This window comes from Salvelinus namaycush, chromosome 6 (assembly GCF_016432855.1).
Source record: "Salvelinus namaycush isolate Seneca chromosome 6, SaNama_1.0, whole genome shotgun sequence".
Taxonomy (NCBI): domain Eukaryota; kingdom Metazoa; phylum Chordata; class Actinopteri; order Salmoniformes; family Salmonidae; genus Salvelinus; species Salvelinus namaycush.
This window is the reverse complement of record NC_052312.1, coordinates 21,329,816-21,354,135: the sequence shown is the minus strand read 5'-3', so window position 1 is coordinate 21,354,135 and position 24,320 is coordinate 21,329,816. Positions and strand designations below refer to the sequence as shown.

Sequence of the window (24,320 nt, the reverse complement as noted above, 5' to 3'; positions counted from 1 at the left end):
AATCCCTGTACCTTTTGCAGAATAGCATTCTGTCCCTGATGTTTTTCATGGAGAGAAGTGGCTTCTTTGCTGCCATTCTTGACACCAGGCCATCCTCCAAAAGTCTTCGCCTCACTGTGCAGCAGATGCACTCACACCTGCCTGCTGCCATTCCTGAGCAAGCTCTGTACTGGTGGTGCCCCGATCCCGCAGCTGAATCAACTTTAGGAGACGGTTCTGGCGCTTGCTGGACTTTCTTGGGCGCCCTGAAGCCTTCTTCACAACCATTGAACCGCTCTCCTTGAAGTTCTTGATGATCCGATAAATGATTGATTTAGGTGCAATCTTACTGGCAGCAATATCCTTGCCTGTGAAGCCCTTTTTGTGCAAAGCAATGATGACGGCACGTGTTTCCTTGCAACTAACCATGGTTGACAGAGGAAGAAAAATGATTCCAAGAAACACCCTCCTTTTGAAGCTTCCAGTCTGTTGTTTGAACTCAATCAGCATGACAGAGTGATCTCCAACCTTGTCCTCGTCAACACTCACACCTGTGTTAACAAGAGAATCACTGACATGATGTCAGCTGGTCCTTTTGTGGCAAGGCTGAAATGCAGTGGAAATGTTTTTTTGGGATTCAGTTCATTTGCATGGCAAAGAGGGACTTTGCAATTAATTGCAATTCATCTGATCACTCTTCATAAAATTCTGGAGTATATGCAAATTGCCATCATACGAACTGAGGCGGCAGACTTTGTGAAAATTAATATTTGTGTCATTCTCAAAACTTTTGGCCACGACTGTACTGTAAAGATTACATTGGCATATCAAAAGGCTTAGTTAAGTGGCACGTTTTAGAATGGCCACGGAATTGTTCAGGTTTTGAAGTGCCGTATGAATAAGAAGTACATACACATTCAGAATTGCACTCACATTGACTCATATAAACATGCTTGCACACACACACGCACACGGACACACACAGCGCATGAAATTAGGAAGTTAGTTACTCTCCATTGTGTAAAGTACAATTTTCCGCCAAGTTAAAGTGCTTTTAGTATTGTTAACATACATCTTCAATGCATATATTCCAGTGAAAAGAAAACATAAAAGAACAAACTCTAAACATCAGGGTTGGTGTCAATTCCATTTCAATGCCAGACGATTGAGGAAGTACATTGAAATTACAATTATTTTCAATGCTTTTCAAGAAGGAACATTTGGATTTGGAATTTGGTTTACTTTACTTTTTTTGACTGGAATTGAAATATAATTTACCCCAGCCCTGCTGAACATATATTCAGAAGAATGAGTACTGCCATTGTTCGCATCGATAGGGACAAATACACATACATACAATATGATATATTCAGTAAAAATCCTTAAAGAAAAATAGTTTTGTTTTCCAGTGCTTCCACTCCCATCTCCTGCGGACAGAGTACCTTTTTGTGTAAAAAAACAGAAACAGTACCATGATTCTGTGATTATGTCCAAGTAAACCATGTTATGTTCACATAAACCAGTCAACCTTTATAGTTACACAAGTACTTTCATTAAAAAATACAGACATATGAAGTTTAAAAAGCCCCCTTAGTCCATCTTTGATTACAGTACAGTAAACCCAGATGGGATGTACAGTATGTTGTCCCTTTCCAGGTTGTGGAAATCCTTATCAACCACAAGGGGTGATACATTCCCATCAAATCCAAAACACAAGCGCATGTGTGTAAGTGTGTGTTTTGTGTTCACGTTTCCCAACAGGGGAGCAGTTCATCTCTATTGCATTCAATAATGTTTTCTCACTTGATAATTGTTCAATCTCCATACATATCATTTCTCCTTTCTCCTTGCTCTCTCATTGCATCCTACTCGTGCTCTCTCTCTCTCTAGACATTGCTGATACGGACACTGAGAAGACTACTATCTCTCCCCCTGCCCCTCCCCCTCTCCTCCCCTCTATAGCTCTCCTCCAGTTTGATCTTCTCCGGGTCTGCCCCTTCCTCCTCGCTCCCTCTGCTGCTGCCATGGTAACGGGAGGAGCGCATAGCTGGGCTTGGGGGCGAGGCCTGTTTGAAGAGAGGGGTGGTCTTTGTTTTGGCCACCTTGTCGAAGAAGGCGAAGTCGGCCACATACTTCCCCGAGGGGGACAGGGAGACAACGGGGGGGAACTCGTAACCCCACAGGATCTCGTCAGGAAGGTAGGAGGTGCGCACCTGGCAGGTGGCGGAGGTGGGCTCTACCGTGGCACTCATGATCACCAGCAGCTCAAAGTCTGCCAGATCCGGATCCGTCCATCCCCCTCCTACGACAGAGAGAATGAAAGAAAGATACAAACTCTTTAGCACTAAATATGCATACGCCAGAATGGGCTGTAACAATAAAAGGCTAAATGTTATCTTGACTTACCATCTGATTTCTCTGCTGAATCCAGATCACAAAATATATGGACTAAAGGGTGTGGGACTTCCTTGCGTAAAACCAAAGCTAAAGTGCACCATGGCGACTGCGATATAAGCACAGTCCATTGAGAGAAGTTAGAGTGTGGCCGCTTACCATACACACTCTCTTTCTACAAGCCTGCTCCAAAACATAAAACCCACACAGCTACTCACAAAAACACACACTTACTGTAAACACAAATGACTAAACTCATAAAGAACATCAAGAACACAAACACAGCACCCTGTTCAAGCAGTTGTTCCTGAAATCCGATCACACATTCATACAAAGACCCATTAAAGAAAACATGTACATAATGATACCATTAACATACGCATCACCTTTCACTAACACACAACCACCATTACACAAATAGTACGCTACAAGGCATATACACACCCAACAAGCACACACCTGCGTCAACAGCCCACACTCAGAGATGTTCCGTCATCTGTGAAAACAGCCCTTATCCTAACCTGAACCCAGTACTGCTCTCACTGAGGCAAAAACAGTGTTTCGTAACACACACACATGCCCATGCACGAACGCACAAGCACACACACATGTACGCATGCACCAGTGGAGGCTGCTGAGGGGAGGACGGCTCACAATAATGGCTGGAACGGCGTGAATGGCATCAAACACATGGAAACCATGTATTTGATACCATTCCACTCCAGCCATTACCACAAGCCCATCCTCCCCAATTAAGGTGCCACCAACCTCCTGTGGCAAGCACGCATGCATACATACATACATACATACATACATACATACAGTACACAATGCATGGTATGTGGTAGACAGTCTAGTTAGTCAGAGGAGCTATTTCTTCAGAACCTGCCCCAGTTCCTACGCCGGCAGGGTAAGGGCCAACACCATAACACCACTCTCTCAAACGGCTAACTCCGCCCTCTCTTGGCACAGGCCTAAGGCCTGAGGGCCTGAGAAGTGAAACAAATTACCCCAGGTCGGAGCCGTTTCACTAGAGAAGTAGGCAAAACTTGAGACGCTGCTGACGGTGTTTCCAATTCCCCCAAACAAACAAAAAACGGAGAATGAGTGCACAACTGGTAGTCGCTTATACAGTTGAAGTTGGAATTTTACATACACTTAGGTTGGAGTCATTAAAACTTGTTTTTTAACCACTCCACAAAGTTCTTGTTAACAAACTATAGTTTTGGCAAGTCGGTTAGGACATCTACTTTGTGCATGACACAAGTCAATTATAATTCACAGTATCACTATTCCAGTGGTCAGAAGTTTACATACACTAAGTTGACTGTGCCTTTAAACAGCTTGGAAAATTCTAGAAAATTATGTCATGGCTTTAGAAGGTTCTGATAAATTATGTCAATTAGCCTGAGTCAATTGGAGGTATACCTGTGGATGTATTTCAAGGCCTACCTTCAAACTCAGTGCCTCTTTGCTTGACATGGGAAAATCTAAAGAAATCAGCCAAGACCTCAGGAAAAGAATTGTAGACCTCCACAAGTCTGGTTCATTCTTGGGAGCAATTTCCAAATGCCTGACGGTACCACGTTCATCTGTACAAACAGTACGCAAGTATAAACACCATGGGACCACGCAGCCGTCATACCGCTCAGGAAGGAGACGCGTTCGGTCTCCTAGAGATGAACGTACTTTGGTGTGAAAAGTGCAAATCAATCCCAGAACAACAGCAAAGGACCTTGTGAAGATGCTGGAGGAAACAGGTACAAAAGTATCTATATCCACAGTAAAATGAGTCATATATCGACATAACCTGAAAGGCCGCTCAGCAAGGAAGAAGCCACTGCTCCAAAACCGCCATAAAAAAGCCAGACTACGGTTTGCAACTGCACATGGGGACAAAGATCGTACTTTTTGGAGAAATGTCCTCTGGTATGATGAAACAAAAATAGAACTGTTTGGCCATAATGACCATTGTTATGTTTGGAGGAAAAATGGAGAGGCTTGCAATCTGAAGAACACCATCCCAACCGTGAAGCACAGGGGTGGCAGCATCATGTTGTGGGGGTGCTTTCCTGCAGGAGGGACTGGTGCACTTCACAAAATAGATGGCATCATGGGGGAGGACAATTATGTGGATAAATTGAAGCAATATCTCAAGATATCAGTCAGGAAGTTAGAGCTTGGTCGCAAATGGATCTTCCAAATAGACAATGTCCCCAAGCAAACTTCCAAAGTTGTGGCAAATGGCTTAAGGACAACAAGACAAGGTATTGGAGTGGCCATCACAAAGCCCTGACCTCAATCCTATAGAAAATGTGTGGGCAGACCTGAAAATGCATGTGCGAGCAAGGAGGCCTACAAACCTGACTCAGTTACACCAGCTCTGTCAGGAGGAATGGGCCAAAATTCACCCAACTTATTGTGGGAAGCTTGTGGAAGGCTACCCAAAACGTTTGACCCAAGTTAAACAATTTAAAGGCAATGCTACCAAATACTAATTGAGTGTATGTAAACTTCTGACCCACTGGGAATGTGATGATAGAAATAAAAGCTGAGAGAAATCATTCTCTCTACTATTATTCTGACATTTCACATTCTTAAAATAAAGTGGTGAGCCTAACTGACCTAAGAGAGGAAATTTTTACTAGGATTAAATGTCAGGAATTGTGAAAAACTGAGTTGAAATGTATTTGGCTGAGGTATATGTAAACTTCCGACTTCAACTGTATGTCAGTCAGATGGCTAGCTGCCGGCAAAGGCTCTGGCTAGTATTACTTAGCTAGCTAGAAGGATGAAGTAAGAAGCTAACTTGAAACAGAGCCTGCCTCAGCAGGATAAATAAATTGGTTACTAAGTTCTCATAATTACTTTGCATAACAAAGTAGGCTACTGAGACAGACAGTGATGTGGTGCTCAGTGGTGAGGCTGAGGCAGGCTGCCATGCAAGCAGGAGGAAGCAGAGGAGACAGAGAGAGGGAGAAAGCAGAGAAAGAGGTTAGTACAGTGGTTCCCAAACTTGGGGTCGGTGCCCAATGTGGAGTCCCTGAGAAAATCTGTACTAATCTTATAGAACAATGTGTTTCAATATGAACATCTCCACATGGCCTATCTTCAAATCAAAATCAAATCAAAGTGTATTTGTCACGTGCGCCGAATACAACAGGTGTAGACCTTACAGTGAAATGCTTACTTACATGCTCTAACCAATAGTGCGAAAAAGGTGTGTGTGTGTTGTGTGTGTGTGTGTGTAGGTAAGTAAAGAAATAAATCAACAGTAAAAAGACATTTGAAAATAAGAGTAGCAAGGCTAAATACAGACACCGGTTAGTCAGGCTTATTGAGGTATGGTTAAAGTGACTATGCATATATGATGAACAGAGAGTAGCAGTAGCGTAAAAAGAGGGGTTGGCGGGTGGTGGGACACAATGCAGATAGCCCGGTTAGCCAATGTGCGGGAGCACTGGTTGGTCGGGCCAATTGAGGTAGTACGTACATGAATGTATAGTTAAAGTGACTATACATATAAGATAAACAGAGAGTAGCAGCAGTGTAAAAGAGGGGTTGGGAGGGGCACACAATGCAAATAGTCCAGGTAACCATTTGGTTACCTGTTCAGGAGTCTTATAGCTTGGGGGTAAAAACTGTTGAGAAGCATTTTTGTCCTAGACTTGGCACTCCGGTACCGCTTGCCATGCGGTAGTAGAGAGAACAGTCTATGACTGGGGTGGCTGGGGTCTTTGACAATTTTTAGGGCCTTCCTCTGACACCGCCTGATGTAGAGGTCCTGGATGGCAGGCAGCTTTGCCCCAGTGATGTACTGGGCCGTACGCACTACCCTCTGAAGTGCCTTGCGGTCGGAGGCCGAGCAATTGCCATACCAGGCAGTGATGCAACCGGTCAGGATGCTCTCGATGTTGCAGCTGTAGAACCTTTTGAGGATCTCACGACCCATGCCAAATCTTTTTCGTTTCCTGGGGGGGAATAGGCTTTGTCGTGCCCTCTTCACGACTGTCTTGGTGTGTTTTGGACCATTCTAGTTTGTTATTGATGTGGACACCAAGGAATTTGACGCTCTCAACCTGAGAGCCAGTGTTGAGGATCAGCGTGGCAGATGTGTTGCTACCAACCCTCACCACCTGGGGGCGGCCCGTCAGGAAGTCCAGGATCCAGTTGCAGAGGGAAGTGTTTAGTCCCAGGTTCCTTAGCTTAGTGATGAGCTTTGAGGGTACTATGGTGTTGAATGCTGAGCTGTAGTCAATGAATAGCATTCTCACATAGGTGTTCCTTTTGTCCAGGTGGGAAAGGGCAGTGTGGAGTGCAATAGAGATGTCATCATCTGTGGATCTGTTTGGGCGGTATGCAAATTGGAGTGGGTCTATGGTTTCTGGGATAATGGTGTTGATGTGAGCCATTACCAGCCTTTCAAAGCACTTCATGGCTACGGACGTGAGGGCTACGGGTCTGTAGTCATTTAGGCAGGTTGCCTTTGTGTTCTTGGGCACAGGGACAATGGTGGTCTGCTTGAAGCATGTTGGTATTACAGACTCAATCAGGGACATGTTGAAAATGTCAGTGAAGACACCTGCCAGTTGGTCAGCACATGCCCGGAGCACATGTCCTGGTAATCCGTCTGGCCCCGCAGCCTTGTGTATGTTGACCTGTTTAAGGGTCTTACTCACGTCGGCTACTGAGAGCGTGATCACACAGCCATCCGGAACAGCTGATGCTCTCATGCATGCGTCAGTGTTGCTTGACTCGAAGCGAGTATAGAAGTGGTTTAGCTCGTCTGGTAGGCTCGTGTCACTGGGCAGCTCGCGGCTGTGCTTCCTTTGTAGTCTGTAATAGTTTGCAAGCCCTGCCACATCCGACGAGCGTCAGAGCCGGTGTAGTTTGATTCAATCTTAGCCCTGTATTGACGCTTTGCCTGTTTGATGGTTCGTCACAGGGCATAGTGGGATTTCTTGTAAGCTTCCGGGTTTGAGTCCCGCACCTGGAAAGCGGTAGCTCTACCCTTTAGCTCAGTGTGAATGTTGCCTGTAATCCATGGCTTCTGTTTGGGGTACGTACATACAGTCACTGTGGGGACGACGTCCTCAATGCACTTATTGGTAAAGCCTGTGACTGATGTGGTGTATTCCTCAATGTCATTGGAAGAATCCCGGAACATGTTCCAGTCTGTGATAGCAAAACAGTCCTGTAGTTTAGCATCTGCTTCATCTGACCATTTTTTTATAGACCGAGACACTTGTGCTTCCAGCTTTAATTTTTTGCTTGTAAGCAGGAATCAGGAGGATAGAATTGTGGTCGGATTTACCAAATGGAAGGCGAGGGAGAGCTTTGTACGCATCTCTGTGTGTGGAGTACAGGTGATCTAGAATTTTTTCCCCTCTGGTTGCACATTTAACATGTTGATAGAGATTTGGTAGAACTGATTTATATTTCCCTGCATTAAAGTCTCAGGCTACTAGGAGCGCCGCCTCTGGGTGAGTGGTTTCCTGTTTGCTTATTTCCTTATACAGCTGACTGAGTGCGGTCTTAGTGCCAGCATCTGTTTGTGGTGGTAAATAAACAGCCACGGAAAATATAGCTGAGAACTCTCTAGGCAAGTAGTGTGGCCTGCAATTTATCACAATATACTCTACTTCAGGCGAGCAAAATCTAGAGACTTCCTTAGATTTCGTGCACCAGCTGTTGTTTACAAATATGCACAGACCACATCCCCTCGTCTTACCGGAGTGTGCTCTTCTATCTTGCCGGTGCAGCGTATAACCCGCTAGCTGAATATCCATGTCGTCATTCAGCCACGATTCCGTGAAACATAGGATATTACAGTTTTTGATGTCCCGTTGGTAGGATATTCGTGATCGTACCTCGTCTAGTTTATTGTCCAATGATGCACGTTGGCGAGTTGTATTGACGGTAACGGCAGCTTTCCCACTCGCCTTCTGCGGGTCCGGACGAGGCATCCAGCTCTTCGTCCTCTGCGTCGCTTCCTTTTGCGAATAATTGGGATGTCTGCCCTGTGGGGTGTTTGGAGAATATCCTGTGAGTCCTGCCTGTTGTTGTTGTTGAAAAATCTTTGTCTAATCCGAGGTGAGTGATCGCTGTCCTGATATCCAGAAGCTCTTTTCTGCCGTAAGATACGGTTGCAGAAACATTATGTACAAAATAATTTACAAATATCGCAAAAAAAAACACATAATAGCACAATTGGTTAGGAGACCGTAAAACGGCGGCCATCTCCTCCGGTGCCATCTTGTACACAATACAGTTCTAAAAATGTGTACGTTTTAGTTTATATCGGTTGTTGTTCGTCTTATCCATTAGCCACTTTTTTTTACCACTAAATCACTGATATTAATTCAGAATCATAAGTAATATTCGAATAATTAATGTGAATGTAATAATACGACAATTTGTGTGCTCCATTGATGTCTGTTTGTGCGGCGCTTGATTAGTAATGCCTAGGAAAACAAATGTCAATGCTATGTAATTTGAGAAAAGAGATATCTATGTAAAGAGTTGAGGATTTTATGCAATTCATCATTACAACTGACTGAACAGTCGCTGAATCATTTCTCATATTTCCCCCCCGTACAGGGGTATAACATTCCAATTGTATAGATAATAAGCTATGTGTTTGTAGATCGACTGAGGTGAATGAACATACAGCAGCCAAGGTGATAACTGCTGGGGTCATTTTTGCTTGTTTTTGCTGTTCTCCATGTAGCATTTTAGCGTTTCTTTATTGTAAAAAAATGCAGGAAATTAGCTTTTCCCAAAAAATGCCACCTTCCCCCCTTCGAGACCTCACTATAACTCAAACCCTGGTTAACCCTGGTTATGGCCCTGCCTCCAACCCTTCCAAACTCCTAGACAATGGTGAGCCGGAAGAACTCCTCACCTCACAACCCCCTTTTTCAGACAGTGATGACGACCTAACCTCAAATCAAATTTTATTTGTCACATGCACCGAATACTGTGAAATGCTTACTTCCGAGCTCCTTAACCAAAAATGCAGAGTTAAAAAAAAAAAAAAAAAACTAAAGGGAAAAATAGTAACACAATAAAAATAACTATAACTATAATGAGGCTATATCGAGTACAAGGGGTACCAGTACCGAGTCAATGTGCAGGGGTATGAGGTAGTTGAGGTAATTGATGTAATATGAACATGTAGGTAGAGGCAAAGTGACACTGCATAGATAATAAACAGAAAGTAGCAGCAGTGTGTGTGTGTGTGTTGGAGTGTCAGTGTAGTATACGTGGGTGTGTGGTTAGAGTACAGTGAGTGTACATCGAGCCTGTGCAAGAGAAACAGTGCAAATTAAATGATAGTAGATAAGAATAAAATAAGGGGGTCAATGAAAATAGTCCTGGTAGCCCTTTGATTAACTGTTCAGCAGTCTTATGGCTTGGGGGTAGAAGCTGTTAAGGAGCCTTTTTCCCCCCAGACTTGGCCCTCTGGTACTGCTTGACGCATGGTTGCAGAGAGAACAGTCTATGACATTGGTGGCTGGAGTCTATGACAATTTTTAGGGCCTTCTTCTGACACAGCCTGGTATAGAGGTCCTGGATGGCAGATCTCAATCCCAGTGATGTACTGGACCGAACGCACTGTAGCGCCTTGCAGTCGGATATCAAGCGGTGATGCAACCAGTCAGGATGCTTTCGATGGTGCGAAAGAAATTTTGGGGAATCTGAGGGCCTAAGGCAAATCCTTTCAGCCTCCTGATGGGGAATAGACGTTGTCGTGCCCTCCTCCTCATGACTGTGTTAGTGTGTTTGGACCATGATAAGTCCTTAGTGATGTGGGCCCCAAGGAACTTGAAGATCTTGACCTCCATGTAAATGGGGCCATGCTCTGCCCTCCTTTTCTCGTAGTCCACAATCAGCTCCTTTGTCTTGCTCACGTTGAGGAAGAAATTGTTGTCCTCGCACCACACTGCCAGGTCTCTGACCTCATCCCTATAGGTTGTCTCACCGTTGTCGGTGATCAGGCCTACCACCGTCGTGTCGTCTGCAAACTTAATGATGGTGTTGGAGTCGTGCATGGCCACGCAGTCGTGGGTGAACAGGAAGTACAAGAGGGGATTAAGCACGCACCCCTGAGAGGCCCTTGTGTTGAGAGTCTTTGTGGCGGATGTGTTGTTGACTACCCTCACCACCTGGGGGCGGCCCATCAGGAAGTCCAGGATCCAGTTGCAGAGGGAGGTGTTCAGTCCCAGGGTCCTTGGCTTAGTGATGAGCTTGGAGGGCACTATGGTGTTGAAGGCTGAGCTGTAGTCAATGAACAGCATTCTCACATAGGTGTTCCTTTTGTCCAGGTGGGAAAGGGCTGTGTGAAGTGCAATAGAGATTGCGTTGTCTGTGGATCTGTTGGGGCGGTATGCAAATTGGAGTGGGTCCAGGGTTTCTGGGATGATAGTGTTGATGTGAGCCATGACCAGTTTCAAAGCATTTCATGGCTACAGAAGTGAGTGCTACGGGACAGTAGTCATTTAGGCAGGTTACCTTGATGTTCTTGGGCACAGGGACTACGGTGGTCAGCTTGAAACATGTAGGTATTGAAAATGTCAGTGAAGACACTTGCTGGCTGGTCAACGAATGCTCTGAGTATGCGTCCTGGTAATCCATCTGGCCCTGCGGCCTCGTGAATGTTACCCAGTTTAACCTGCTTACTCACATCGGCTACGAAGAGCGAGATCACGCAGTTGTCCAGAACAGCCGATGCTTTCATGCATGGTTCAGTGTTGCTTACCTCGAAGCGAGAATAGAAGGCATTTAGCTCGTCTGATAGGCTTGTCACTGGGCAGCTCACGGCTGTGTTTCTACTTGTAGTCAGCGATAGTTTGCAAGCCCTGCCACATCCGACGAGCATCAGAGCCAGTGTAGTAGAATTTGATCTTAGTCCTGTATTGATGCTTTGCCTGTTTGATGGTTCATCATAGGGCGTAGCGGGATTAATTATAAGCGTCCAGGTTAGTGTCCCACTCGTTGAAATCGGTAGCTCTATCCTTTAGCTCAGTGCGAATGTTGCCTGTAATCCATGGCTTCTGGTTTGGATATGTACGTACGGTCACTGTGTTGCCGACGTCGATGCACTTATTAATGAAGCCGGTGACTGATGTGGTATACTCCTCAATGCTATCAGATGAATCCCGGAACATATTCCAGTCAGTGTCAGCAAAACAGTTCTGTAGCTTAGCATCCACTTCATCGGACCACTTACATATTTAGCGCATAACTGGTACTACCTGTTTGAGTTTTTGCTTGTAAGCAAGAATCAGGAGGATAGAGTTATGGTCTGATTTGACAAATGGAGGGCAAGGGAGAGCTTTGTACGCGTCTCTGTGTGGAGTAAAGAGGATTTAGAGATTTATTTGACATGCTGGTAGAAATTAGATTAAACGGATTTCAATTTTCCTGCATTAAAGTCCCCGACCACTAGGAGCTCAGCCTCTAGGTGAGCAATTTCTTGTTTGTGGCCTTTTACAGATCATGGAGTGCAGTTTTTAGAGAGAGTGCACCAGCTGTTGTTAATAAAGAGACACAGACCACCCCCCTGATCTTACTGGAGGCTGCTGTTCTGTTTTGCCAATGCACAGAAAACCCAGCTAACTGTATATTATCTATGTCCTTGTTCAGCCACGACGCGGTGAAACAGGATTTTACCATTTGTAATGTCCCGTTGATACAATTATCTCGAACGGCACGCATCCAGTTTATTCTCCAGTGATTGCACGTTCGCCAGTAGAATGGGGGTAGAGGCGGATTATCCACATACTGTGTTATTGACTGTACGTTTGTTTATGTGTAACTCTGTGTTGTTGTTTTTGTCGCAATACTTTGCTTTATCTTGGCCAGGTCTCAACTTGTTCTCAACTGGCCTACCTGGTTAAATAAAGGTGAAATATATTTTTTTTTAAATACTCTCGCCAGGCATCTGGCTTGCCGACCCCTGTAGCTGTGTCTCCTCATTTGGGCCTGGTCTGGGAAGAGCAGTATATCCTTCGCGTCCGCCTCATTAAAGAAAAAATCTTTGTCCAGACCGAGGTGAGTAATAACTGTTCTAATGTCAAAAAGCTTTTTTCAGTCATAGGAAATGATGGAAACATTATGTACAAAAAAGTTTAAAACAGTGCAAAAAAACACAAAGAATAGTACAGATAAAACGGCGGCCATCCCCAACGGAGCCATCCAAACTGGACACAAGTCACCAAAAGCAAGAGGAAGAAAACAACAAAACCAAACACCAACAAGATACCAGACAAGAAGACCACACTAGAACCCAAACTCCAACAAACACAACCCCCAAAGCTCCTTATCTTCTTGGAACCCCTCGACAACATTCCGCTGAAAAGGCAGAGCGCGAAATTCAAAAATATTTTTTGACATTTTTCACTTTCATACATTCACAAGTGCAATACACCAAATTAAAGCTTAACTTCTTGTTAATCTACCCATCGTGTCCGATTTCAAAAATACTTTACAGCGAAAGCACACCATATGATTATGTTAGGTCAGAGCCTAGTCACGAAAACACATACAGCCATTTTCCAGCCAAAGAGAGGAGTCACAAAAAGCAGAAATAGAGATCAAATTCATCACTAACCTTTGATCTTCATCAGATGGCACTCATAGGACTTCATGTTACACAATAAATTTATGTTTTGTTCGATAAAGTTCATATTTATATCCAAAAATCTCAGTTTACATTGGCGCGTTATGGTCAGTAATGTTGTGCCTCGAAAACATCCGCCGAATTTTCAGAGAGACACATGAATTTACAGAAATACTCATCATAAATTTTGATAAAATATAAAACTGTTATGCACAGAATTAAATATATACTTCTCCTTAATGCAACCGCTGTGTCAGATTTCAAAAATACAGAAAAAGCACACCATGCAATAATCTGAGTAAGGCGCTCAGACACAAAAACAAGCCATACAGGTACCCGCCATGTTGTGGAGTCAACAGAAGTCAGAAATAGCATTATAAATATTCACTTGCCTTTGATGACCTTCATCAGAATGCACTCAAAGGAATCCCAGTTACACAATAAATGTTTGTTTTGTTCGATAAAGTACATCATTTATGTCCAAATACCTCCTTTTTGTTAGCGCGTTCAGTTCACAATCCAAACTCACGAGGCGCGGGCAAGTCCAGCTGAAAGTTCAGACGAAAAGTCCAAAAAGTTATATAACAGTTCGTAGAAACATGTCAAACGATGTATAGAATCAGTAGAAAGAGGAGGAAGGGAAGCGCTATTAAAGTACACAATAGTACATTTGGTAGACAGAAGGTGCTCTTTGGTAAAAGGGGTAAATTGGTCATCAAAAAGAATGACTAAATTAATTATATGAAGAGTGCCTTGGTCCTCATTTGTTTTTGATGTATAGAATCAATCTTTAGGATGTTTTTAACATAAATCTTCAATAATCTTTCAACCGGAGAATTACTTTGTCTTTAGAAATGCAATGGAATGCAGGTCGCTCTCAAGGCCATGCGTGTGACCAGCTCATGGCACTCTGCCAGACATCTGGTTGAAACAGCTCTCATTATCTCCTCCTTCACAGTAGAAGCCTCAAACAAGGTTTTAAAGACTGTTGACATCTAGTGAAAGCCTTAGGAAGTGCAATATGACCCCATAGACATTGTATATTAGAAAGGCAATGAGTTGAAAAACTACAAACCTCAGATTTCCCACTTCCTGGTTGGATTTTTCTCAGGTTTTCGCCTGCCATATGAGTTCTGTTATACTCACAGACATCATTCAAACAGTTTTAGAAACTTCAGAGTGTTTTCTATCCAAATCTACTATAATATGCATATATTAGTTTCTGGGCCTGAGTAGCAGGAAGTTTACTCTGGCCACGCTTTTCATCCGAACGTGAAAATGCTGCCCCCTATCCCAAACAGGTTATCCCTTCAAAGAAACCGGCTTCCCCTCTAATACCTGTCTCCATTCCCCCTACCTCCCTCCACTCTTTACCATCCCTGATCCATCCCCCCTGGTCCTTACTGTACCTGACCTACCCCCTACCCCCTTGTCCCTATTGACCTTACAGGCCCAGATCCCTCCTCCCATCCCCTTACTGCCCCAGACCTCCCGGACACGGAGCTGCCTTCACCCCTCATACTGCATCACCCTCCCCCAGGCAGTCAGTGGGAGGCATGCCAAGACCTGTCAACAGCCAAGAAGCACCCAACAACACAAATGACCCGCACCTCTGCATTGAAATGGTCAAAGCAGCGCCAGCAACCCATCACTAGCACTTGTCCCAACACCAGAACATGGAAGAGGTGCGAGGAAGGACCAAACATCAGATCTTCAGCCGGAGCGAGCAGGCCACAAGGGAGTACCACCACTGACCTCCGGGTTTAGGGCTTGCTTGTGTGTCTGCTTGCTCCTCAGGTTGTCCTTCCTCCCCTCTACAGATCCGGACCCGTCTCCTGCACCAAATCCTTGTTCCTGGATCTCGGTTCCTATTTCCCAGTCCCAGCACCAATCCGTGGTTTACAGTCCCGGCCCCAGCATCTGCACGGTTCCCAGTTTTCCCAGCAACAACCCCTTCGCCAACCCTGGACAGAGCAGTGGCTACCACAACTGCCACCTCCACCCAGCCACTGCCAGCTGATTTTATTCAAACATCGAGCGTGTCTATCAGGTATGAAGGTAAGACCCAGATGCAGACCACGTCGAGTAAACAATAGTTTAATATTCCAGCAGGGGCAGACAATAGACAGGTCAAGGCAGGCAGGGGTCAGTAAACCAGAGGTGGGGCAACGGTACCGGAAGGCAGGCTGACTCAGGGTCAGGGTAAGGCAGAGTGGTCAGGCAGGCGGGCTCTGAGTCAGGACAGGCAAGGGTCAAAAACCAGGAGGGCGAGAAAAGATAGACTGGAAAAACGGGAGACAAAGGGCTGTGAGACGAGGATTTGACTATGGACACATGAAAGGTGGGATGTATACGAAGGGTACGGGGCAACAGAAGACGAACAGCAGAGGGGCTAATGATCTTGGTGATTGGGAACGGGCCGATAAACTGGGGGGAGAGTTTGCGGGAGGGGCAGATCCCGGGTGGATAGCCATACCTTCTGCCCGAGATGATACCGGGGACCCGGCTGATGGTGATCCGCTTATCGTAGATACCTGGAGGTGGTCTTGAGGAGGACCGACCGGGCTCTCCTCCAGATACGACGACAGCAACGGACGAACATCTTGGCAAAAGGTATGCCGACCTCCTCTTCCTGCTCAGGGAAGAGCGGGCGCTGTGACCCCAGGTAACACTCAAACGGTGATAGGCCCGTGGCTGATCAGGTAAGGGTGTTGCGGGCATATTCCACCCACACCAGCTGCTGCGCTCCAGGTGGTGGGGTTGGCGGAGACGTGCTGCACCATGAGCTGGGCCATCTCCTTGGCAGAGGGTAACTTGGGGAGAGGAATTAAGTGGGCAGCCATGGAAAAACGATCCACCACGGTCAGGATGGCGGTGTTGCCAGCAGATGGTGGGAGACCTGTGACAACGTCCAAGAGATGTGAGACCAGGGGCGATGAGGGACAGGCAGAGGTTGGAAGAGGCCAGCTGGAATTAGGCGAGGAGTTTTGTTTCGCGCACAGACCGTGCAGGCGGCGGCAACGTCGGGAACCATGGTAGGCCACCAAAAGCATTGTCGCACAAAGGCCAGGGTCTGCCGGGAGCCCGGCTGGCAGGCAAGCCTGGAGGAATGGGCCCAGTCCAGGACCGCGGAGTGGACAGCGTCAGGCACAAACTTCCGGTTATCTGGACCCCCCTGGGTTCACTGGGAACGCTGCGCCTCCCAGACCTGTTTCCCGATACCCCAGCTGAGTGCCGTCGCCAGGCACGAGGTGGGAAGGATTGTCTCGGGCTCCGGGGTGGTAGCTGTGGGGTTATAGCAGCGAGACAGGGCATCCGGCTTGATGTTTTTGGACCCCGGCCGGTAGGAAAGGGAAAAGTTGAACCGGGTAAAGAGCAGGGCCCATCTCGCCTGCCTGGAGTTGAGGCGCTTAGCAGTGCGGAGATACTCCAGGTTTTGTGGTCGGTCCAACACAATGAACGGATGTTCCGCCCCTTCAAGCCAGTGCATCCATTCCTCCAATGCCATCTTCATCGCGAGAAGCTCCCGATTCCCCACATCGTAATTCCTCTCCGTGGCGGTGAGGCGGTGGGAGAAGAAAGCACAGGGATGCAGCTTAATGCCCGGTTCGCAGCCATGCACAACGTGAACGGAAATTTAGTAGAGGTGAGGGCAGACAGGGGGGAGGCCAGGGTGCTGTAACCCCAGATAAAAGGGTGATAAAAGTTGGCGAACCACAGGAAGTGTTGCAGCTGCACCCTAGACATAGGCTGAGGCCAATCCACCACCACTTTCACCTTCTTGGGATCCATCTTGACGCACCCAGCAGAGATGATGTAGCCCAGAAAGGGAATGGTGGAGCGATGAAACTTGCACTTTTCCGCCTTAACGAACAACTGGTTCTTCAGAAGGCGCTGGAGAACCTGCCGGACATAGAGCACGTGTTCTTGGGGGGAGCGGGAGAAGATGAGGATGTCATCAATGTAGACAAAGACAAAACGGTTCACCATGTTGCGGAGAACATCATTCACCAGAGCCTGGAACACGGCAGGGGTGTTGCTGAGGCTTAAGGGCATGACCAGATATTCGTAGTGGCCGCTGGCCGTGTTGAACGCGGTCTTCCACTCGTCCCCCTCTCGTATCCACAACAGGTGGTAGGCGTTACGTAATTCCAGCTTGGAGAACACAGTGGCCCCATGGAGCGACTCGAAGGCCGAGGAAATTAGTGGTAGCGGATAACGGTTCTTTACAGTGATGTCACTGAGTCCCAGGTAGTCAATGCATGGGCACAGGGTCTTGTCCTTCCTCTCCATGAAGAAGAACCCTGCGTCAGTGGGAGAGGAAGAGGAACAGATAAATCCAGTAGCTAGGGAATCCCCAATGTAGTCCTCCGTAGCCTTGGTTTCAGGTCCTGATAGCGAGTACAGACTCCTCCGGGAGGGCATGGTGCTAGGGAGAAGGTCAATCCCGCAGTCATACGGGCGGTGCGCCGGAAGGGAAGTGGCCCTAGTCTTGCTGAACACATCCCGGAGAATCTGGTACTCCGCGGGAATAATTGAGAGATCAAGAACCACCTCTGAGGACCCAGGAATATGTCCCGGGGCATGTTGCACTGACTTCAGACAATGGGCGTGGCAGAACAGACTCCAGCCCATGATGGCACCCGTAGACCTGTTGATGAGTGGGTTGTGTCGCTGGAGCCAGGAGAATCACAAAACCATTGAGATCTGGGGGGACTTGATGAGCAGGAACTGAATGGTCTCGCTGTGATTCCCTGACACACGTAGCTTGATGAGTGGTGTTATGGGTGATCCGACCTATAGATCGACCAACGCTCTAACATCTACGGGAATGGAGAGTAGCTGAATGGGGATGTTCAGCTTAGAAGCCAGTGCGGTGTCCAAAAAGCTCTCATCAGCCCCGGAGTCAATAAGGACCCGGAGAGTTTCTGATTGGTTTCCCCACAGCAGAATGACAGGGTACGAGTAAGGGAAGCAGAAAACTTCCCCATATGGCCCATCAGAGTACTCACTCCTACCCATGAGCCTGGTCTTTTATCAGGTAGAAAGACACAAAATGACAAACTCTCGCAATCCAGACAGCTCCTTGTGCTGATCTGGTGTTGCTGTTCCGCTGGCGACAGCCCAGCCCTTCCTAGTTGCACGGGCTCGGGAAACAGTGCCTCGTCCCTCCTTGGTGACTCTCGAGGAAGGTTGGGAAATCTTGGGTGCTCTTGGCCACGGGACCATCGGGGACTTCAGGGATGACTCGGAGGCGAGGTGGAATCCCTGGACATGGGATTCCGAATTTCCTCTCCATCCGTCGTTCCTGCAATCGCCCATCGATGTGGATGGTCAAAGAGATGAGGGTGGTCAAAATCTGTGGGTATCTCCCGAGCCTCAAGCTCATCTTTAACCTCCTCGAGACGCCGTGCAGGAACATGTCGAACAGTGCTTCCGAGTTCCACACACTCTCCGCTGCCAAAGTACGGAAACCCACCGCATAGTCGGCCACAGTGCGGGCATCCTGCCAGAGCTGGATTAGCTTCTGGGCATTTTCTCTCGCAGAGAACGGGGCATCAAAGACCTTCCTCACCTCTCCCACGAACCCCTCCAGGCTCGCGCATATAGCCGGTTCCCATATGAACGGTAGCCCAGGCGAGAGCCCTTCCAGACATCAGCATGTTGAGGTAGGCTATTTTGGAGCGATCCGAGGGGAAGGAGGAGGGCTGAAGCTCAAAAATGAGGGCACACCGAGCTAGAAACGCCCGACAGGTGCTCGGCTCTCCCTTAAAGCGTTCCGGAGGAGGTAACCGAGGCTACCGGGAAGGTGGAGTGGCCAGTGGGGTGGTGCTGCTAACCGCCGAGTTGCTGAGGGGCGGTGGGGTTACCACCGTGGCAGGTTGCCACCCAGACGACCCGCGGAATTGCTCCAGCAGCATGTCCAACGCCAGGTCATGGCGCTCAGCCAATGTTTGGACCCCATCCATCAGCCCACGAAGAAATTCCTTGTGCCTACCAATGGAGGCTCTTTGGGAGGAGATGGCGTTGCGCATCTGGTCCGGGTCTGCTGGGTCAGTCATGGCCAGTTTGTACGATCAGGTATGACGGTAAGACCACATCGAATAAACAATAGTTTAATATTCCAACAGGGGCAGGCAATAGACAGGTCAAGGCAGGCAGGGGTCAGTAAACCAGAGGTGGGGCAACAGTACCGGACGGCAGGCAGGCAGGCTCAGGGTCAGGGTAAGGCAGAGGTCAATAATCCAGAGGAGGGCAAAGGTACAGGTCGGCAGGCAGGCTCAGGGGCTGGCAGAGTGGTCAGGCAGGCGGGCAGGCGGGAATTTTACTTGCCACCGAGATGCCTGAAAATTACTGTCAAATTCATGGTAACTCCTTTCCAGTGCAAAGAGGTCCAGATATATCTACAAAAATGCACCATGGGGAGTTGCGAGCAGAGCTACTGTGAGAGGAAGCCATATTAGAAGCTAGATCCATAGATACTGCAGGGGAAATGACTGTAGTATTATGTACTATTAGTATTATGATACTTCTAATAGTAGTATTATGCATGCTACTTTTATATAGTATTACATTTTTTTCAGATATTACTTACATTTTCAAGGTACACCGCGTGAAGCTAAAGCAAAGTGGAGTGTTATCTGGGATCAGGCATCATTAAAAAGCCTTATTAAGTGTACAGTAATACAATACCATATAATCTGAGCACAGTCAATTTAACAGGAGGAGTCTGGCGGCTCAACTAGACAGAAACTCATGATAGACAGGAAATAGAGAGAGAAAGATAACTGCTTTGATGAGTAGAGAAGGATAGGGTGCACAGGAAGAGAGATGTAGAGAGATAAGCATACATACATACCACACAGTGCTGCAGATAAAACAGAGAAGTGAGAGTCAGTATAAGAGGAGTGGAGAGGTAGAGCAGTGAAGGAGTGGAGAGATAGGAGTGAGAGTCAGTATCAGGGAGGAGTGGAGAGGTAGAGCAGGGAAGGAGTGGAGAGATAGGAGTGAGAGTCAGTATCAGGGAGGAGTGGAGAGGTAGAGCAGTGAAGGAGTGGAGAGATAGGAGTGAGAGTCAGTATCAGGGAGGAGTGGAGAGGTAGAGCAGGGAAGGAGTGGAGAGATAGGAGTGAGAGTCAGTATCAGGGAGGAGTGGAGAGGTAGAGCAGTGAAGGAGTGGAGAGATAGGAGTGTAGAGGTAGAGCAGGGAAGGAGTGGAGAGATAGGAGTGAGAGTCAGTATCAGGGAGGAGTGGAGAGGTAGAGCAGTGAAGGAGTGGAGAGAGAGGAGTGGAGAGGTAGAGCAGGGAAGGAGTGGAGAGATAGGAGTGAGAGTCGGTATCAGGGAGGAGTGGAGAGGTAGAGCAGGGAAGGAGTGGAGAGATAGGAGTGAGAGTCAGAATCAGGGAGGAGTGGAGAGGTAGAGCAGTGAAGGAGTGGAGAGCTAGGAGTCAGTATCAGAGAGGAGTGGAGAGGTAGAGCAGGGAAGGAGTGGAGAGATAGGAGTGAGTCAGTATCAGAGAGGAGTGGAGAGATAGGAAGGAGAGTCAGTATCCGAGAGGAGTGGAGAGGTAGAGCAGGGAAGGAGTGGAGAGATAGGAGTGAGAGTCAGTATCAGGGAGGAGTGAAGAGGTAGAGCAGCGTAGTAGTGGAGAGGTAGAGCAGTGTAGAGGTAGATCAGCAATCAGAGTGGGTCGGTAATAACCCTGTGGTTAGTGGTGATGAGAGGCCTGTCCTCCTGTAACAGGATCCCCCACCCCTCACTGTATCGGACTGTACCCCATTGTCTTCTAATGAGACACCCTGGCACCCACTTACACACACATTCCACAAACACACACACACACACACACACACACACACACACACACACACACACACACACACACAGAGAGAGCCGTCTCCCGATGCGGTCCCTCAAAACACACACATAGTATGTAAGAATACACACATAAACATTCAGTACGCATATACACACATACAGAATGCATGCACACACACAGACACACACACAAACATGCTCCCCCATCCCTCTACTGCCATGAACCCTCTCTCCAGCACAACACCAAACTCCAAACTCCTAAATTCAGCCTTCTCTTTCTCTCCACACAGGTTGGTTTCAGTTCCCACACCCCAACGGACCCTCTCCTCCCATTGAGGATCAAGACATGTGAGATGGAAACGATAGCAACAACTTCACCTACTTTACACAGACTGTACAGTACTGTCGTTCACTAAACCAAAAACCACTGCTACACCAGCACCTTGGGAACAAGAACACTACACTGTACCTGTAACTACACCATGCGCCTGCCTACTATATTACTCCCAAGACATGGCTTTAAGGACACTTGACATAAAATGGGACCTATAGAACAAGAATACACAACTCCAATAACTCTTCAGGTTTCAGGCAAGGTTACTCATCAAACATGCACTAAGAAAACCATAATGGTAGCCTTTCCCTGCAGTCAATGACCACTCCTTGGCCTTGTGTGTGGAATGCTATTCATATTTTTCATAATTCATCAAGATTTGGTTTTATTTTTTTGAAAACGTCTAAAATCCTGTGTTTCTATGTCAAACTGTTTTGTTATAGTTCAGTCTTCTGCGATGTAGATAAAGTGTAATATTGAGATGCAAACTCAAAATTGAATACATTTCAACTCTATATCTGACATGGTACAGGTGTCTTCTTTTTTTAAATCCCATAACCACGTGTGTGAGGTGTGTACTTTTGTTTCCCAGTAGATGTGTTTAAGACTACCCAGAAACACTCTGTGTGACCCTGATTTAGCCCACTGCGGTAAAAGTTTCAACGTTATTGAGACTCGTACCCTTGGCGGCCCAGGCTCTGAGCGGGCTGCTGTCATCAATGATGTGGTAGAAGGTGAGTGGGAGGATGAGGAAGGGGCTGTCGCTGGACATGTCCACCTGGAAGGGAACGTTCCTCTGGTCCAGTCGCACCGTATCCCCCTCCTTGGTCTGGGATGTCTGGAGCAACTTCCCTGTTACCTGGGAGCCAAAATGGAGTCCTATTAAATTGTGGCGGTACATGAGTGAGAATCCTGAAGAAGCTTAACATGACAACAACCTATATCTACCATGGTGATCCATTTTTTCATGAAATATTTTTTCTGTTTGTAATACTCAAACTCAATCACTAACACACACACACACACACACACTGTCTTTACCGAGCAGCCCAGTAACAGGCTCTTGCGCATGTTGGCCACTCGGATCATGAGGCAGGGTCGGCCCTCGTGATTGGACACCACGGCGTGCTGGCTGAACTTCACTGTCTCGCCTCTCTTCTTGGGCCGCGCCACCTGAGGAAGATGGGGGGGAAGAGTGTGTCAGAGCCACACAATGTAGCATGTTGAACTACACTACCCACAATTCTATCTGTAACATATCCTGTTTATTTGTTAGGCTGTTGACAACCTGCCGTCCATCTCCTTACCAATACATACAGTCTATGGCATGCACTTCCTATCATTTTAACCTCCAGCCCCAACACACACACATAGATAACTGAGTGAAAAATAAAGAAAGGGCTTGTAAGTCTTATTATTGAGGGGCCAGAATGATAACCCTGACCCTCGTAGATAAGAGGGGAGAGGAGAGGAAAGGGGAGGATAATTAACACTGTTGTTAACACAGGAGTCCAGTGCTGAGTGGGGCCAGTGCATATAGTTGTACTGTTGTGTGTTGGATGTATGGATGCAATGCATATGGTGGCCAGACTATATTACCGAACACTGGTCATGTGTGTCGATCCAAAGTTCAAATGTTTCATAGTATTGTACACTGAGTGTACAAAATATTAGGAACCCCTAATATTGAGTTGCACCCCATTTTGCCCTCAGAGCAGCCTCAGTTCGTCCGGGGCATGGACTACAAGGTGTCGAAAGCGTTCGACAGGGATGCCGGCCCATGTTGACTCCAATGCGTCCCACAGTTGTGTCAAGTTGGCTGGATGTCCTTTGGATGGTGGACCATTCTTGATGTACACAAGAAACTGTTGAGTGTAGTGTGGTGCTAGGCTTTATTAATGAATGGGATGGTAATAGTAACCATGATATTGATATGCCCAGGACACGGTGAGGTACCTTGGCGAGGAAGGTTCCTGTGATGAAGATCTCCAGAACCATGGTAATGACAAGCTGGAGGATAAGGAGGATGATGGCAGCAGGACATTCCTCTGTGATGCAACGGAAGCCGTAGCCAATGGTGGTCTGGGACTCCAGCGAGAAGAGGAACGCCCCCGTTAGGGTCTGCACCTGCATCACACACGGGGTGTGGTTGGACGGCGGGTCAAACTCTGGAAGGAGGGAGAGCAGAGATACAGGGAAAGAGGCGAGGTTCTGAGCAGACTGTTTGATATACAAGGTGGTTGAAGAACAAACTGTTGATATGACACGAGAAAGGGCTAAACTAAGGACTCCTACACCGCTCTTATTCTCCCTCTTCTTGACTTACGTTCTCTATCTCCTTCTCTCTCTTTCTCCGCCCCTGCTCTCTCCACCCTCTGCTCCCCCTTTCCCCTCCCTCCATCCTCACCTAGCAGGTCTCCGTGCACCAGCGCCACCAGGTACCACAGAACCCCGAACAGGAACCAGGTCCCGGCGAAGGTGGCCGAGAACAGGAAGAGCTTGTAGCGCCACTGCATGTCCAGGAAGGTCGTCCAGATGTCACGCAGGTACAGCGCCCCGCGCCCGCTCACATGCTCGATGCGCACGTTGCTGTGCCCGTCCTTGGAGAGAACACGCCGTCTCCGTCGGAGCGCACAGACCGTTGTCGCTGCCTCCCCTGCCGCCACCCCCACCGACCCCAGCAGCGGCTTCAGAACCTCCGTCTGCGTCATTGAGTGACACACCTTCTCGGGGGAGGAGCCACGTGAGGACGGGGGAGTGGCCGAGGTCATGGCTGCAGCTTTATGGGAGGAGAGGGAAAGGGTTGAGGGGGAGATTGAGTGGATAAGTGGGAGGAAAAGGAGTGTGAGGGAGAGGGGTGAAGAGGGCGAGGGGGTCAGAAAGACGAAGAGATAAAGTTTATGAAAAACAAGTTGAAAAGATGGGGTTTGTGAGAAAGGGGAGAATAGGAAAGGAATAGAGGAGAAAAGTTGATAAGGGGATGAATGAAAGATATGACAGGAGTGGAACATTTTAGGGGGGAGAGGAAGACGTGGAGAGGGGGAGAGAGAAAGAGAGAGAGATTATAAATGTGACACACAATAACATTTTTCAAGTGGACAGAGGCAGGCCTGTTGCTGTCCAAGGTGGTCCATTTAAAACTCTCTCTTACTCGTTCTCTTCATCCTT

The 24,320-nt window shown here is 47.4% G+C and overlaps 1 protein-coding gene across 1 annotated transcript; it reads right to left on the bottom strand.

The window, feature by feature from the left end:
• Positions 1-1,865: 1,865 nt before the first annotated feature.
• On the bottom strand, positions 1,866-23,923 carry LOC120049275 (ATP-sensitive inward rectifier potassium channel 10-like). The gene is made up of 5 exons (XM_038995523.1): positions 23,560-23,923; positions 23,109-23,320; positions 22,194-22,325; positions 21,834-22,011; positions 1,866-2,281 (listed from the first exon to the last, which is right to left on the bottom strand). The coding sequence occupies exons 1-5, from the start codon at positions 23,921-23,923 to the stop codon at positions 1,866-1,868; spliced, it is 1,302 nt and encodes a 433-aa protein (XP_038851451.1).
• Positions 23,924-24,320: the final 397 nt, after the last annotated feature.

Coding starts and splice junctions, on each gene's coding strand:
- LOC120049275 (XM_038995523.1), bottom strand. CDS start 23,923: ATGACCTCGGCCACTCCCCCGTCCTCACGTGGCTCCTCCCCCGAGAAG. Junction 23,321..23,559: donor GGTGCACGGAGACCTGCTAG/GTGAGGATGGAG, acceptor CCCTCCTTCCAG/AGTTTGACCCGCCGTCCAAC. Junction 2,282..21,833: donor CAGAGCCTGGGCCGCCAAGG/GTACGAGTCTCA, acceptor TCTCTGTCGTAG/GAGGGGGATGGACGGATCCG.